We start from the raw sequence: 17,318 nt of genomic DNA, 5'->3' as shown, positions 1-17,318 counted from the left end.
TGTACCTCTGTGCTGAATGCTTTCCTCTTCTCTCCCCAGGCAGGTAGGGAGAGAAGCACAGAATCTTTTTTGAGGTTTATCTCAAATTTAATGATAGCTTTGCGGCTTGTGTTCAAAAAGTCTGATTCTAACCTTGATGACATCAATTTCCCCCAGAGTGACAGCATGAAACTCAAGAATGTTACTCCTGATTTACACTAGTGTGAATAAAATGAAAATCAGGCCCCAGGCTTTTTAGCTTAAAGGACAGCATGTGGTAGCAGAACACATGTTCCAAAGGGAACCTGAAAATCCCTCAAAATTGAATTATCTGTATCCCCAGTCACTGTTTTTATAGCTCATTTCTAATGCTTTAATCCCAGGCCACAGTAATTTTGCTTCAGCCTCCTGTTCTTCCTTTCTCTACACACACTTCTGAAGTGAACTAGAGGCCAAATTCTGCACTGACTCATGTTTCCTGCAAAACCTAATGATTTCCCACACAGCCTACAAAAGGCAGAAATCATGGAAGACAGGCACTCCCAAAGCCTCTGATGCAGCCTTTTTTGCCTTTCCTGGCTTCAAGTCATGATCTGCTTGCAATTCCCAGAGAGGGAAGGAGGATGTGAAGCATACTTGGTTCCTAAAGGAGAGGTGTCGCACAGGGTCCTCAGCTGCCAGGGAGATGCTGCTGAGCAAGATGAAAAATAGGATCAGGTTGGTGAAAATGTTATCATTAACGATTCGATGGCAGTGGACACGAAACCTGCAAGAGAGAGGAGAGGCACAACTTTATCTCTCAAAGAACAGCAAGACCTGGGAAACATTTTCCCCCTCCTCTTCTGCCAGCAGCACTAGAGGGTTGCCCTGCAAAGCATCTTCCCTCTGCCCCAGCACAGGGACAACCTGTGAAGGGCAATGGTGGCTCTCCACACAAGACTCACACTCAGTGTGTTTGAATGGAGAACAATCACTCCCTCCTGACAGAACCTTTTGTGATTTCCATGTGGTCTGAAACCTGCCAGCCCAGAATTACATCCCTTGCTTTCATTTATGGAACTATTCCTGATTCATTTAGGAGGAAAGCAGCAGAAACTAGATTTATGGTGCCAATGTCTGTCTGAGCTGGGACTGGAGTGTCACTTAAGAGGAGCTGTGGGGGATCTACCTTGCTAACAGGGTACAGGCCTGGCCAAATGGATACAGGGCAGGCTGGCATCAGCAAATGACTTCTGAGAGACATCATGCCATGCAGGTTGCATGCTAAACCTAGGCCCACTTGGTGCTCTTAGTGGGAAACTAAAAGGTAAAGAAGGAGAATCTCCCATCAAACTTGCTTACTGGAGACCATTACATCACTTTCCATATGTTGGTAGCAGGGTGTGAGGAGTTAAACGCTGTAATAGCTCTGTGCATAATTCTACAGGCACTTCATTAATCTATTTAGCTCTACTCTTGGCTGTTAGGGCTCCAAGTACCTATTATAGCAATTTTACAGATGACTGCAGAGGTTAATTTAGTTCTACAAATGACAGGGGGTGGGTGGCAAAGCTAGCATTACAGTCCACGAGCCCCAGTCATTCTCAGTCCCTCCCTGTTACACATACCCAAGGAGGAGTGGCACAAGCTCTGCTGGGAAAAAATGGCTCTGAATTCAGCAGTGCAGGTACAGCCCTGCCTTCCTCTGGGGCTGTGTTTGAAGGCTGAGTCCTTTGGAGAGATACTAGAGTACGTGGTGCTGCACAGAGCATTGGGCAGTGAGCTAGCTCATTGCTGTACCCTTGCAAAGATAAACTCACCGATCTCCTAACAGCCCTCCACTCACAGGTCCTGCACATCTCATTTTGGAAAGGCAGGTGTGACAACATGAGGCTGCATTGCAGGAGCCCATGGGGAAAGTGTGAGAGAAGAGCTGTGCTCCCTAGACAGCTCTCAGAGCTATAGACTCTCCTCCCCCTCTCATTTCTTCTTTTATGCTCATCCTTGATGTGCAGCAATGAGCAGAGACACATGAACTCCCTCCTGGGAGTGGAATTTGGGCAGCCCTTGGGACAGGAAGCTGCTACTTCCCACTTGATTGATTGCGTGATGGCTCTCCTGCAGTTTGGACCTGGATATGTTGGGAAATTCCAGTTACTGACTCGCCTCTGTGTCCCTTATTTCTAAAGCTTTCATGATTTGTGTCTTCAACAGCCTTGCACGTGCCATGAACTCCCACTGAATATTTTCACTACACTCCCTACAGTTGTGATTTCATAGGATTTCATGCCTTAAAGGAGAGGTGGGTCAAAGGACGCCTCTGGTATGAACTTCTGAAAGGGAGCTCTGCACCTTATAATTTTTGGGGCCCAGTGTGAAAGGGTTACCAGCTCTTCACTTTCTTTTTCTGGCTAACCAATCTCTTAAATACCTGTTGTTAGGACTGAAGATGAAAAAAGCACTGGCATCAGGCATGGGCACAGCCTTTTCCTTAAGGTGCAGCTCAGACATTGGGCGAGGTCGAGGGCCGACAGGCATCTCAGGTTCTTCTTCATCTTCCTCTGCTGCAAGAAGAATTTTGTCTTTTAATGCAAAATGCAACCCATTCCAAAGTGCTGGGGCATTTTTCTCTGTCATAACTAGAGCCAAAATCTAAGAACCATTAAAATAGGACGCTGAAGCTTTGAGTTTCCTTGCCCTTCCCTCCTTTGAGGCAGTGCCCTTTACCCAGTGCTCACCCTGGCAGACACTGGTCTCATCTCTCTGTAAAACCATTAGTGCTGGTAAACCTACAACATTCTCACAACACTCCTCAGATACTTTGCAGTTCCTTCTGCAATAAACAAACAGAAAGGCTACTTCTAATGGCCCATTTGAATATTTCTTGTTGTGGTCTAGATCCATTATCTTTTTTCTTATTTTCCATGGACACAGAAAATTAAAAATTGCCTTCCTCTTGTAGATAGATTTTGCATACTTGAGGACCACTATTATGCCCCTGGGAGAATATCTGGTTCGTAGAGCAAAACAGCAGCAGCCTTTCCTGAGGTGCTGTGTTTCCCAGATCACTCCTGCTACTTGCTTCTCGTCTATCTTCAGGATTAACCTGCAGTTGAGGTTTTGCTGCTGCCGAGGAAAGCCAGATTATTGCTTATATCTTGTAATATCTTTCTGTTAAATGTACTTCACGGAGACTTTTCATTATATATTGGCATTAATTTTCCATCAGTGTCTGATATGCACAAAACACAGATTATTTACCATAGAGCAACAGCCTGGCCTGTCACTCCTCCCTCTGCATTTCTGCTGCTCACTATTCCCAAAAGAGGCACTTAGACCTCATCCTTACTGAAGGGCACATTTTTTTTTTCTTTTGACCATTCCTCCAGTTTATCAAGATTGTTTCTCTTCTATTTGTGTGCATCTCCATGGAGCTGCTGCTACATCTGGAACTGTGTCTGGATGAGCACACATATGCCCCAGAACAGTGAGCACATGCATATTGACTTACACTGATCAGAAAGTCTCAAAATTTTCCCCTTTTATAATTTAGAGGGGGTAAGATCAGAAAGTTGGGAATGAGGCTGAGACTCTTGAACCTGTGTCATCTCCAGGCAGATCAGTGAGAAATCTCAAGACAGAAAATGAAGAGATGAAGGCTAAGAGGCATGTGAAAGAGAAGCTTCTGCCTTTAAGGATTTCCTCTACCTGCTGAAGTCACATGTTGTTTTTTAAATTACATTATAGGATTGTGCTATTTTAAAGATCCCAATCCTCTCATGTAATCAGCAAGCCAGAAAAGAAACCAACTTTAAAAAAGGAGCCTGACATGTTAGGTACAACTGATTCATCTTCCAGGCACTGCAAAGGAGGAAACTCTAATTAAAAGGTTCATCTTGAGTCCACAAAGGGAGATAAGTTCCAGGAATGGTGTTCCTTTAGGGTGAGGTACTGTACTTGATCTGGTCACAGGACACATCAGAAAGAACAGATGAATCAGCACAGACCCTGATCTGGATATCAGAGAGAGGAAAAAAGTGCCATTTTTGAATGCATGCCATTATTACATGCAGATAGGATTCTTTCTTTACACTTCCAGTACCAAGAGTTCAGCTCAAATTTGCTTGATAGATCTTTGCATAAATGTTTGAGCTGGTGCATCGAGTTTGTACTTTTAAAGTCAGCCTATTTTTTAACAGCTCAATTTTATGTGTAATATACTTCATAATACTCTTTCTACAGGCTTTATTTGTTAAAGAAACATCTTTCAGAAGTACTTGTTTTACATAGCACTTGTAAAATAGGCATTAAGGTTAATGTGCATGTTTATGTAATATAACCATACTTTGCACCTGCACCTTTTATCTACGGGTTTCAGAGGAGGCTGACAAAGAGTGAGGTAAGCAAATTCTTTTTCTACTTTAACAGGCCAGAAAACCAATGCCTGGGATCATGTGGGATATTTGAAACTCTTACTTAAGAAGAGTATCTGGGTCCCTGCTCTGCTCCTTCAATGTGATATCATTCTTCTTTTATTACTGAGAGGAATGCTTAAAATATACTTTTAAATGAGCATGGAACAATGCATCTGGAAAATAGACCCTTAGCAGAAAGATCACCCCATGAAGACCATAAAAAACATTGCTCCTCTCCTCTTTTTCTTGTGTCTGCCATACAGCAAGAAATACAGATTAATGACGCTGGTAACCAAATACTTTCAGACTGAAAAACACATTCAGCTCCTCAGCCATACAGAACAACATTCTACTTTTCACTTAGAGTCCAGGGTGCAGAGGAAGGGAAACACTGAGGGTCAAATTCACAAAGAATAATATGATTATAACCTCATCCCAGGTCACTGCCTCCATATAGAAGGTATCTACCTCCATATAGAAGCAGCACAGCTGCTCACAGTTGTACATTTCTAGAAGCAAATGTTCTTTGGGTGTAGAGACAAGCACAAACAGGCTACAGTGCAGCATCAGTGAGAAATTTGATGATTTTTTTTTTGTTTTGCTTTTTTTTACTGTACAAAGACCAGAACTCTCAAATGAGGACATTATTTTGCTTCAAACTCCCATGAATCATCCCAAGCTTTTACCTTCATCTGGCATTCCAAATTCTTTGTCTATTTCTGTACTAGACTGTAAGACTAGCTCCCTGTCTTTGTGTAATAAACATATCATCATAATAATCCTTCTAGTGTACACAAATCTCTGAGAGAACCAGTCTGTCCTTCCAAAAAAGAGGCCAGGTGACCTGAGGTGCTGAAACTATTCTGGGGCCAAGAAGCAACACTGTGCAGCAAACAGAGTCAGGAGAGGTTATTGACAAAACTGGTTTAAGGAGCATAAACAAATCAGAGAAAGAGCAAGGTAGGTTAGGAAAAACAGGTAGGCTTGGTTGTTAGGAAAAACAAATTAAGTGATCAATTCAAATGGTTTCTGAACATTGAATCTTCAGTCTTCACAAAGAAGTGATAAACAATTCAGAGAACAAGCCTGTTGAGAAATGGCATCGATGCCCTACAGTGGAAAGTAGCCAAGATGGTGTCCCTTTGTATTTCTATTTAGGAGATAGAATCGTAACCCATTCAAATTTTAGGTCGTGTTCAAAAGTATGTTAGGACAGGGATTGGCACCCCGAGGCAGGCATTAAAAGTGTTTTCACTTGATTTTCAGCACTCTAATTCTATGTATGGCTGCATGACAAAACAGAAGTAGATGTAGTGTTTTGTTATGTATTTCATTTATAAGCTACTCTTTCTAAGCTATCTACAGAAAGTAAATAAATCCCAGTTCTATTAGCAGGAGACTTAAAATTGACATTCAGACGACTGTCATTTCACTTGAAAAAAATTGTAATTGCCTGCAAATCCAAGCCAGCTGAGAAACAGAAACAAAACTTTATCAAGCTGTTTTAATTTGTGCTTCTTACTAGAGACCCCCACAAACCCCTTAGCAACTGGGGATGTGTGTCCAGTAAGTGCCTGTACCTACAAAGGTGATGGGAAGAATAAATCCAGAATTACCTGCCTCAGGCAGTGTTAAAATAGTATCGCAGAGAGTTAGAACCACACTCTACTCCTGATAAATTTGCTATAAATATGTAAGAATACAAGTACAGCATATGTGAGGACTTGTAATGAAAATCAAATGTAATGAACAGTTTTCCATTTGGCTTGTCTTAAACTCTTGTCCATCTACTCAAAATGAACTATTGTGTCCTTTTTTACCCTATCAAATCAACCTATTATCAGACATTTATTTATCAGGAATCATGGAATAGAAGAGAAAGTGTTTTATGGCCTATTATAGCCTGTTATATAATCACAGAAACACAGACGAGTAGAGCAGGAAAGGATCACAAAAGGCTTTCTGGTTCATGCCTCTGCCAAGCCAGGTTCAATTAATTATTATATCTAAGCCTTTTCTGGGAGACATTTTTCTGACCTGTCCTTAACAACATCCAGTGATGCTGGGCTTCCACAACCATCTCTGTGAACTTTTACAGCCTTACCACTAGAAAATTCTCTCTGCTGTGAATCTTAAATCCGCTACTTCATAATGGAGACAATTCTTTTCCTATCTTTAGAAGGTTTTTATGCATTTGAAGATGTTTCTCCTGCCTTTCCTAAGTCAAATGGCCAAGGTTTATTCAACCTTAGTTCTTGCTACCTACTAGCATTGTTTTCACCAATCTCTTCTATACTCCTTCTAATTCAGTTCCACTTCTCTTAACCAGAGCACCCAAAAAGAGCTATGATATTCCAGATTCCAGAGATCTTATCAATGGTGCACACAATAAAAAATTGTTTCGCTCTGATTAGCTTTCATTGACCAGTTAAAACAAACCTGTAACTGGACAAAAGGGTCTGCGTTATAAATCTCACTGCTTGCTTGCCTTTTTGAAGACAGCAAACTGTTGCTGACATCTGTTGAGCTTGTGGTCATTAGATTCAGATCCTTTTCTCAAGGACTGTTACCTAACTAGCTGTCACCTAAGATCCTTTATTTGTGAATTGTTTATTCCTGTCTATGCATAGAGCCTGGCACTTTCAATTTCATTTAGACCATTTATCCAGGACCTCAGGAGCTCTTTGAATTCTAATGCTGCCCTCCAGCATGCTTCTTGTCCTTCCTAGCTTCATGTCATCTACAAATGTAATAAGCATATCGCCTCTTCCATCATTCAGGTCATTAACAATGAACTGAGCTGAACTCTGGACAGGCATTTGGGTTGTACAAACTCACTTGGGCTATCACTGCTCTCCTCATAAAGGGTCTGATAATTTCTCTCAACATCATCTAGGCCATATTTTTCTAGTCAGCCTATGAGAATGCTGTAAGAGATGGTCAGAAGCCTTAGCAAGTTAAAGAATATGGCATCTACTTCCTTTCTCCCATCTAAAAATGTTTTCAGCCCCTTTTAGAAGAAAATAATGGTGGTTTGATGTGATTTTCTCTTGGCAAATATGTGTTGGCTGCTAGTCATCTCCTTATCTTGGAGTTATATAGTTTATTTAATCCTTTTTTCCAGCACTTTTCCAATCATGGAAGTTGAACTAACTAGCTCTGATCCTACCCCCCACTCAGGATCTCTGAACACTGCTTAAAGTTCTGAGATTTGTTCAATCAATCTTTCAAGTATCTGAGAATGAAGTTAGGCCCACCTGACCTGAAAACCAGCCTAACTAATGCTACAGCCTGTTTCTTGCACTTCTAGGCTGAGATCTTATGCTTTTAGGGTTATGCTAGTGTCATACTGTTCTTTTTTATTAGAAAACAATGCAACAAGGCACTCAGCACTTTCCCTTTCATGACTATCTGTTGTGAGACTCCCCTGACCACTGAATACTGAGAAAGTACACTGAAAACAGTGCCATATGTATATTTTCAAACAGGAAGTTTTTTATATGATTTGAGTCTATGTAAAGCTCTGTCTTTTCCAATAAAGAGCTTTACAGAGAACCAAATCAAATATGACTGATCAGTATAGGGACTTCAAAGGGCTAAGTCCACACCTGTGCAAACACAGGCAAGAACACCACCCTGTCCCATAATGAATGCATTTCCAGCATACCTGCTACCACAGTTTGGCTTTGTGTGCATTAACAACTGGAGCTTCTATTGAGTGAGGAATATAGGGAAGGAGATGTATACCTGGTGCTTCTGTTGTGGGATAAGGGCTCTTTTCTTCATTTTCATTGGGCTGATAATCATCCACGTTGATCTGACAGAAATGGAAGGAGAAGCATCAAAGCCTTTATCAGACAAGGCTGACAGTTTTCATTCCCTTAGAAACCCAACTGTTTCTGCCATCACTGCACAGAGAGTGCTGGCTGCCAGCAGACCTTACCTTGGTAGCAGGTGGGGACTCTCCATCAGCAGTGATTGATTTCAGCTCAATTTTCTCCTCCTTTGTCTCTTCCTCCACAGCTGTTTTTTCCATCTCCTGTTTCTTTTCGGGACTAGCAGTCCTAGCAATTTTACAAGATAAAAACTGAAGAGTTACAAAGGTGAAAAGCTGCTTCCCTTTCAGGAACTTCATATAGTACAGCACACACCATGAGATCAATCAGCTGGCTGGCATCTCCATTCTGAGTTCAGTTTCCATACCAGCGGCTCCACCTTGTCCTCATCTGCAGGCAAAGGCAGAGGCTCTGATCTATTTTTATATAGTTCCCTTTATTTTATAGCTTTCTCAATGGCAAGTGTTTGTGTGTGCGTGTTTGTGCAAATGCATATTTTAGGTCTGTCAGCAGAGATCTCTCTGTTCACCCAAAGACAAAGCCATGGACCATTTTCAACCCATATCTTCTGAACTTCCAAAACTACATAGCCTACAAATATTTTGCCCCTCACTGCACCACTAGAGTGAGGGAAATATGTGGAGCTGCATGCAGGATGAAGCAGAAAGAGCTGCACAAGAGATCCCCTCCAAGCAGCCTGAATGACAGAGAATAGGAGTAACCAGTAAGGAGAGGCTTCCCTGCTGTTGGCAGCTGGGAATGACAGAGAAGCTCCTCATCCAGCTTGTGCCCTTAAGTGTCTGCAGAAACACTAAAAGTACTGGCAAGAGAAGAGCAGCATGTGGCATCAAAAGAAAAGGAAGCTGCTAAATCTCATCATGGCAATGACAGAAAATATGCCTCATGGCCAAAAGCAGTCAGAGAATAGTAGGGAGATTCAAATGGGATTGACACCATTTCACACTCATTCTCTGCTGATGCTCTGGAAGATCATCAGTAACCCAGACTTCCTTTCCTCTGCTCACACCACTGCACCTGGGGGGAACTACTAGCTCACAACATTTTCTTCTCTTATGGCTGGAATTCCTTTGCATAAAAATTTATGTATACATAATTCCATATATAATTACAATAATCACATATATAATCTATACACGTACAGACAAGTGATATATATTACATATACATATATGTATGTATAGGCATCATATTCACGTATATATCCATGCTTTGTGTAATTACAGGAAAGTGTGAAGATTGGTGTATGCAAATGGATTTACCTAGCTAGCTTTTTCCTTTCTTTTTCCTCTTCCTCCTCTTTCTGTGCAGATGTTAAGCTCTCAGCATCAGCAAGGTTGTCCACAGCAATGGCCAAAAATACATTCAGCAGGATATCTGTTTGTGTGCTACTTAAAGAAAACGGGCTTTGAAAACTGCAGAAAAAATTATACTAAAGGTTTCTTAATTGAAAATTTTTAGCAACCTGTCATCAGATCTCTAGGATTTTCCAAACTTCCATTTCACACAAGTGCATATCCATCATGCACAAACCTACACCTTCCTTCCACACAGATAACACACTTTGTGGGTTTTCAAAATTTCACAACAATCTGGGCTGATGTAAAACATCTAAACCCAGATTTGCATTTTAGTTTCCAGTTTCCCAAGTCTCCCTTTGTGCAGAGAATCCCACTGAACATAACAGGAACACTGAATGCTTTGCATCTTTTGACAGTTTAGGTTGCACGAGTGGATTTTATAGACAGCAAGCTTTGTACTCTGATCAGAATTTCTGAGATTTATTTAGTCTGGACAATGAAGGGTTGAGCTGACAACTCTGCCATCTCCTAGCAGAGAGTCCATGTATGGCCAGTCATGCCCATGGAGGTGAAGGGCAAGAAATTACAACTGTTTTCTTGTCTTACCAGTCAGTGTTCACATCTCATGTTACAGATCTGACCATAAGGCTGTTTTATAAATTTCTTGAGTGTAGGTCTTATTATACCACAGTAACTTCTAAGCAAACCCTAGTTCAAGGCTTAGTCTGGAAATACAGACATCCCCCTCCCAGGGCTCCAAGGTCTAAAGTCTCCAAAGTCAGCCAGCATGTAGAGTTGGCTCACATTTTCATAAGGAGATCCAAGTTGTAGCTTTTTTTTCTTAAGCTGTCAGTGAGATTGCCTACCTTGACCTTCAGATAAGTGGAATTGCACCACCTCACTTTGAAGTGAGGACATGTAGGTCAACTGAAATGTCAAATAACATGGTTTGAGAGATCTGAATTATGGGCAAAGGCCAGAAGAGCTGGGCTGAGTCTATAAGGTGGCATTGTAGAAGCATCAGTATAAAAGGAAATGTCAGCTCTGACACAGGAGGGCCATTTATTAGGGAAGCAGAAACTAAATGTGGACAAATTTGGAGCAAACTGAGGTAGGGAACAGAATGGCAGCTCTATGTTATATGCAAATTCCTGTGAAGAGACACTCACAGCACAATCAGGCAATGTGCTTTGTGCCTCCTGGGGTAAGTACAGTGCCCTCACTTCACCTTAAAGTCAGCTAGAACTGAAGTTACTCAAGACCAGCACAGGCTGGAAGATAACAGAGCACAAAATTTTTTGTTTGAAGAATACACAGATTGCAGGGACTGAAATGGAACACAGGTTCTGTTAGTTTATACATGAATTAATGTACGATCTCACATAAATCAATTATGTCAAACATATATTACTCCTTTTACAGCATTTGTATATAGTGTATTGCAGATTATACATATTTCTATTCCACATTAGGCTTGGATGGAAGCACATGGAATATATTGCTAAAAAAGAAATTAAAGTAAAAAAAAATGCAGTAACTACAGTAGGAACACCCAGAGATTAGTTTGTGGAGAAGGCATGAAAGAAAAGCCTATGAGAGAATTAAGGGGAATGAAAAATAAAAACACAAAATATGTAAAGATACTAAATAAAAGCTAGCATGTGGAAAAGCTGGCATGTAGCTGGCCCTTACAAATGTTTATATGCCTAAGCACCAGCTAAAACAATGAAACTTGTTTAACTTTTGGCAGTGCAATGCCAAAATTCAGACCTAGGGAAAGGGCAAAAACATGAGGTGTGAAATTTACTGTTTTCTGACATAACAAAGTAAATAGTGGTTTTAATTCATCCCCTCTCGCAGAAAAGAGTAGCATCAAAGGATACAGTTTCCACAGATGAAGAGGATGATGAAGTAAATACAGACCAACATTCCTGGAAAAGAGGGGCCGCCATAAGCCATGATCCCATCATACATCACCGAATTCCAGTCCTCCCCAGTCAGGATCTAAATGACACATTCCCACCAATAAGGGATACAGTGTTAGACCACACAGAGAATTTGAAAACCCCATTAACACACAGATACCCACTGTCCTAGAGAACAACCCCTCCCCCAGGATGGAGGTGATGGGGACTCTGGCTGTGTCCATCTAGAACATTAAAAATCCCCCAAACAACAAACCACAGCAGAACAAAGAAAATGCAAAGAAGGCCTGTGCTCAAAGTGTGAAAAACTGTCTTCCTGAAGATGATGGCTGAAGGCAAATGTCTCTCTTAGACAAGTCTGTTCAAGTCTCCCTCTTGTTCCAAGCATTTCCCTCCCACGTGCCTGTTGTTTCAGACAGGTTGCACAGCCTATAGCACTGCCCTCAGCACAGTACTCCAGGCCATTTCCCTTTTCCTCACATGTCAGTGAAATAATGATCCTGATGCTCTTGGTGGGTCACTCCCAAAGCTGTAGAGTGCTTAAAGGCCATGGGATTACTTCTGTGGTTGTGTGAGCAGGTATTTGTTCCCCAGAGCGGGGTGGGGGACAGCAGCAGGGCTGAGCATTGGCACACAAGTGCTGCCCTGGGACATGGCAGGGGCTGTTCTCCTGTCTGGTCCTGTCCTGCAAAGACCCCGTGGCCTTGCAACACACAGGGGTTTAGTCTTTGGTTCCCACTTTGGGAGGGAATACCCTGTGCTAGCAGCACAACCTGGCATCCTGCTCCTGGAGCTATTAGGGTCATGTCCCATTCTGGGGACTGTTGGCCTGCAGGACCTATCTTGCCCCATGAAAACACAACATGCTGGCTCCACAGGGACCACTCATGCCCTTACCTGAAACACAGTCAGGAGGGACTGAGGGAAGTTGTCAAATGTACTCCTCCTGGTCTGCATCTCGTCAAAGTTAAACTTGCCACCAAAGAGCTGCATCCCCAGGAGTGAGAAGATGATGATGAAGAGGAAGAGAAGCAGCAACAGGGAGGCAATGGAGCGGACTGAATTCAGGAGTGAAGCCACAAGATTACTCAGGGAGTTCCAATATCTGGGAGAGAAAATGGAAGCAGTTAAAATTCCTTCAATTTGAGACAGGTGTTCATGGACTGCACAGGATATTGGTTTAGGCTGCCTTCTGTATGAAGCAGGCATTTCCTAACACCCTGTTAAGCAGTGAATCATTGATGTGCTTCCCTAAGATAACGAGACCCACTGCAGCTAATGAGTAATTTTACTACCACACGCGTACATACACAATTCCCTCCACCCCCCACTCCGCACACACACCCAAATGATTATTACAGCACTCTCCATCTAAGGCTCTGAACATCTTATATCAATATACCATGATTAGTTCTTGCTGCTTCAGTGAGTTCATTCTAACCAACCTCATTACAACACACAGAGATGTTATGGCAGCCAGAATACCTCACTCCAGAGAATGGCCTGTAATAACTAACAAGAACAGATGGGGAAACTGTTTGGATGCAAATACAAACTTGCCCAAAATTTGGAGTGTGTGAGTATGTACTTGGGCTCACTCACAGAGAGGTTGCTGAACTCTCTGGGACTGGGAGGAATCAGAAAGATATCAGTGCTCCTTTTACAGGGACCTTAAAGCAAACTCCAAATCTACATTCATTTGGAAGAGCACAACATCACTGGGTTTTTTGGTTTTCAAACCTACTCTACTTCTTCAAACAGACTGCTGAACATTTTCAAATGGCTTCATTCAAGAGACAGGATGGCTAAGACCTGTTCTGCCAGCGTATTCAGGCTTGTGCCCAGTTCAGACTCATGCATGATGCAGAGAGAGGATCTTCTTGCCCTTGTGGTTCCACTTTAGGGTTCAGAGAGATGCCAGCAGCATGTTTGCTGCAGCATAAAAATTTGCATTCTTTGCCAGCCTGAAGAGTCACAAGCTGGAAAGAGGTTTTAGAAAAAATTCTAAAGAATTCACCACATCACCCGTGAAGCAACTTCCACTTTGGTCTTGCATCTGATCAGTCACTCCTAATCTGCTTAGCTGGTCATGAGCTCTTCTCTTTTGTGCTTTGAGGCTGGCAGAGTTTTCAGATTGGTCTGAAGATTAGCTGTCATCTTCCGATCACCACATTTTGATGCACATTATTTGCAAAGCCTCAACAGCTTTCACAGGTCAGCAAGCCAGCTGTGCTACCTGGCCTGCCACCGTGCTTTGAGAGTCCACCAAAGCCAATGCCCTCCAAAATGCTTCTCCCAAAACCCACAACTTAGAACATTTCTTTACTCAGAGGACTCTGCGTTTCTAACCATATTTTCCCTTAAGACAAAAGTTCCAGGTAAAAAGGATGGCAGACTGCTGCTCTGGCTCTTTTGTGGAAGCCTTATCCTTCAAGTCATCATTTTCTTCTGAAGGTAGAATACATATTCATTAGAGACAAAGGTTCTTAAAATCCTAGTTAAATTAATATTTTTAAAATATTGATCTAAAAAGAGTACTTTTCTTGTCCTGTGGAAGGCAGAACTGCCTGAGCAGCCCAATCACTTCACGAAGATTAACAATCTGATCTGCAGAGGGACATCACCATGTCTTGTCAAGTTCAGCAGTGAGTTCATCTCCAAGGACTGAGGTTCAAAGAGAGCTGTGATGTTTTCCCTCCAGCCCAGCTTCAGCACTTCAGAGAAAACTACGATGCTTTAAAGTTTAACGGCAATTAAAGAGATGAGCAATGAAAAACTGCAGAGCAAAGGTAAGGGCATAGAAGCTGTGGGCTCATTGCCACCAAATATCCACACGGAATGTGCAATGTAACAGCTCCCTGTGTTTGCAGTTATACTCACAGCTCACATACTTTCACACTTTGGAAAGAAGGGAAAGTGACACAGGAGAAGGGAAAAATTCATTCTGATGAAAGTCAAATTAATTCAGCATCCTTAAAGCAGAGGTTGATGGGCTCCAGAATATGTCTAAGTCCTCCAATGTCAGTCAGGACACACATTTTCTAGTTCTTTCTAGCAGTACCCTTAAGAAGCAGTGAAGTTTGTTACACATCTGAACAGTCCCAGTGACTCAATTTAAGCTTAAAGGCCTTGCTATCTCAGCTCACAACTGTGCAGACTTCTGTCAGCTCTGCATTTCTTACAAATGGTTTAATACCTGGGACTCAGATTCTTTTATAAGTATCAAGTTTCAAGCAATTAACTGAGATGGCCTGGTGGTAAGATTAGTGCTGTTTTATCTGTGTACTAGTGGTAGCTAGAATTACAGTACTATTAGAAAAGTAAATACACTAATCAGGGGAAAAAAATAAAAAGAAAAAAAAAGGAGAAAAAGGAAAAAGAGAGGATAAGAAATGATTGACTGATTAGGATGTGAAAATAACAACAGTTTTATCTCAGGGTCCTAGAAACCTGACCTGAGGTTACCATCTGTCACATTTGGTGGTGCAGAACTAACGTGAACTCCCTCCCTCAAAGTGAGATCTGGGATTACTCAGTAAAACAGAAGGGTTTTATGTCAGCAGTGGTTGAAGCCCAGACAAATAAGAAGGGTCTCACTACTTCATCCTCTCTGGCTAACACCTTACTACAAAGGAAAAATCAGCATTGGATACTGGATGAAATAGGAGGTTTTGGACCAGGCATCTTTTAGTGGGAAGTATGAAAGAAAACAGAGTTGCTGCTTCAGATTTATGGGGAAATGAATGTGCCCCTGAACAGCTCCCACTGCAGATTCTGGGCCCTGGAGAGTGCCAGTGAAGGCTCTGCAAAAAACCCCAAGTGAGCAGGACATGATTGTGATCCCTGTTTCAAAATGAAGGAATGATGCAGAGAAGTCAAGTGGTTTGTTCAGCATCTCACACAATAATCAGTTGCAGAACTGGATTAGAACTTAATGTGTTCTACTCTCTTCTCTCTCCTCTCTCTCCACACCTTTCCACTGTATCTTTATGATCACATCTCCAGCAATCACGGACACAGGGCTTAAAACAGTAGCAACAGCTTGCAGACTCATTATTGGAGAGCTTCCCACCCTCCTCACCCAATATAAAACCACATTGGCAGTGATTTTTGACAGAAGGCACAAAAAACCGAAGTACCCCATCTCTCCTCCCTACAATTAACAGTGACTTACCTACTGGTAGGGTTAGGTATAAAACATCACATTTCTCTATGCTGTCGCAAATGATATGTTTTATTTTTTAAATACAAAGGACTATAATACATATAAAGCAGTAAAGGATTATATATAATGAAAAAATAATCTGTCTTCTCATAGTAAAATGAAATGTTCTGCACAGCACTTTAAAAATTAGGGAGAATAAAACAGATAACAGTGTCTGCTTGTCTAATGTATTTATAATTCTGGAAAAAACATTTGGTCTTGAAATTCTAAATGGTGCTTCCAAAATGATGCATTGTTCATCTATTTGATGGTGTCTTTATTTGTTTCTATTCTATTATGGCACTATATTTGTGTTTCTTGTAGGATTGTATCATTTTGATGACCCAGAATTTGTTTGTGCATGGTATTTACCATGGAAAATCTATGCAAATATACAAAGATATATGCTCACCAGAGTATTTTTCCTGCTCTGTAGCTTTTTAATATCCTAGATTATCATTATTCTCACCTCCACTGTATGTCCCCATATGCTCATGAATGTATGTTTGATATAAAACACAACACAATCATTCCCCCTGCCCTTCCCAGCTTCCCAGTGTTATCTTTCTGAATTATCCTTGCACTCAGGTGGCGTATTCCACCAGTGTTGATAATGTTATTAATAAATCCTCATTGTATTTAGAGCTGAGTGAACAATAGAAAAAATTGCAATTTACTAGAGAAGGTGAAATCATGGCTTTAATGCCAAAATACTCTGTCCTGCAGTAAGGCATGGGTGAGCCTAAAATAATTCTTTGGAGGCTTGTGTGAAACCCTTCCACATGAGGGTGAACTTCATCCAGAGAGGGAAGAATTATGAAGAAAATTATGAATAATTACAAGACATATAAATTTGAGATGACTGCAGCCTACTTGTCAACATTTTAGGAACAGGAAAGAAAGAAAGAAAGAAAAATCTGATTAATCCATTATGCATCATGAGTTCCTCCTTGGCTCTGTGTTTTACACACAGACCCATGCACAAATTGCAGGAGACATATTCCAGGTAACACTTTTTCCAGGAAAAATTGTATTTTAATTGTTCTGCAGAGTGAAGGCAAATGTAACCAGTCCTACTGCTGATTGGTTCCATCATCACATTTTTGCCAGAAGCTTTAGGAATATTTGAGTACTCCACTGCTCAGGCTTTCTAAAGTATTAATGATATTCTCTCAGTGTTTGCCTTTCTATTAGAGAATTCTCTTTAGCTGGCTTATACATTTCATGTAGGAGTGGAGACATGTCTTGAAAAAACAATGACCTCTCCAGGATGCTATGTTGAAGCTCTTGCTTTTATAGCTATTGGTATGTTGCCCTGGGTGTATCTGATTACCCAGTGCCTGAAACAGCTACTGCTTTCCTCAGAAACCAGGCCTGGGACTTGGTAATGAATAGATCCAGGAAAAACAGTCCCCAAACCAGAGATCCCCACTATTTCTGAAAGACAAATAGTGAAAGTACCTTTCTTGCTGGAAACTCTTGTTTTTCCTCTCTGGGAGGGAACGTTGCCCTCTGGAAGGTTTTCCCTTCTATGATCACACATCCAAACAGACTGCTTTCACCCCCACCCCTGCCCCCTCTGAAATAGTTGTAGGCTTGCTTTGGCCTCTCTCTCTCTGAGACTGTGAACTGATTTTGTGTCTGCCATCTGACCCTGAGAT

At 41.5% G+C, this 17,318-nt stretch overlaps 1 protein-coding gene across 2 annotated transcripts in view; it reads right to left on the bottom strand.

Moving 5' to 3' along the window:
* CACNA1C (calcium voltage-gated channel subunit alpha1 C) overlaps positions 1 to 17,318 on the bottom strand; it is a 445,763-nt gene that overhangs the window by 78,616 nt on the left and 349,829 nt on the right. For both annotated transcript variants that reach the window (XM_062491895.1, XM_062491894.1), the window contains exons 14-20: positions 12,351 to 12,558; positions 11,412 to 11,532; positions 9,490 to 9,604; positions 8,317 to 8,437; positions 8,121 to 8,190; positions 2,390 to 2,522; positions 616 to 745 (exon numbers count right to left, since the gene is read on the bottom strand). In XM_062491895.1, coding sequence (XP_062347879.1) covers positions 616 to 745; positions 2,390 to 2,522; positions 8,121 to 8,190; positions 8,317 to 8,437; positions 9,490 to 9,604; positions 11,412 to 11,532; positions 12,351 to 12,558 — 898 coding nt within the window. The remainder of the gene's footprint in view (positions 1 to 615; positions 746 to 2,389; positions 2,523 to 8,120; positions 8,191 to 8,316; positions 8,438 to 9,489; positions 9,605 to 11,411; positions 11,533 to 12,350; positions 12,559 to 17,318) is intronic.

This window comes from Cinclus cinclus, chromosome 4, assembly GCF_963662255.1.
Source record: "Cinclus cinclus chromosome 4, bCinCin1.1, whole genome shotgun sequence".
In the NCBI taxonomy this organism is placed as follows: domain Eukaryota; kingdom Metazoa; phylum Chordata; class Aves; order Passeriformes; family Cinclidae; genus Cinclus; species Cinclus cinclus.
The sequence above is the reverse complement of the archived record's forward strand: the minus strand, read 5'-3'. Positions and strand labels throughout refer to the sequence as shown.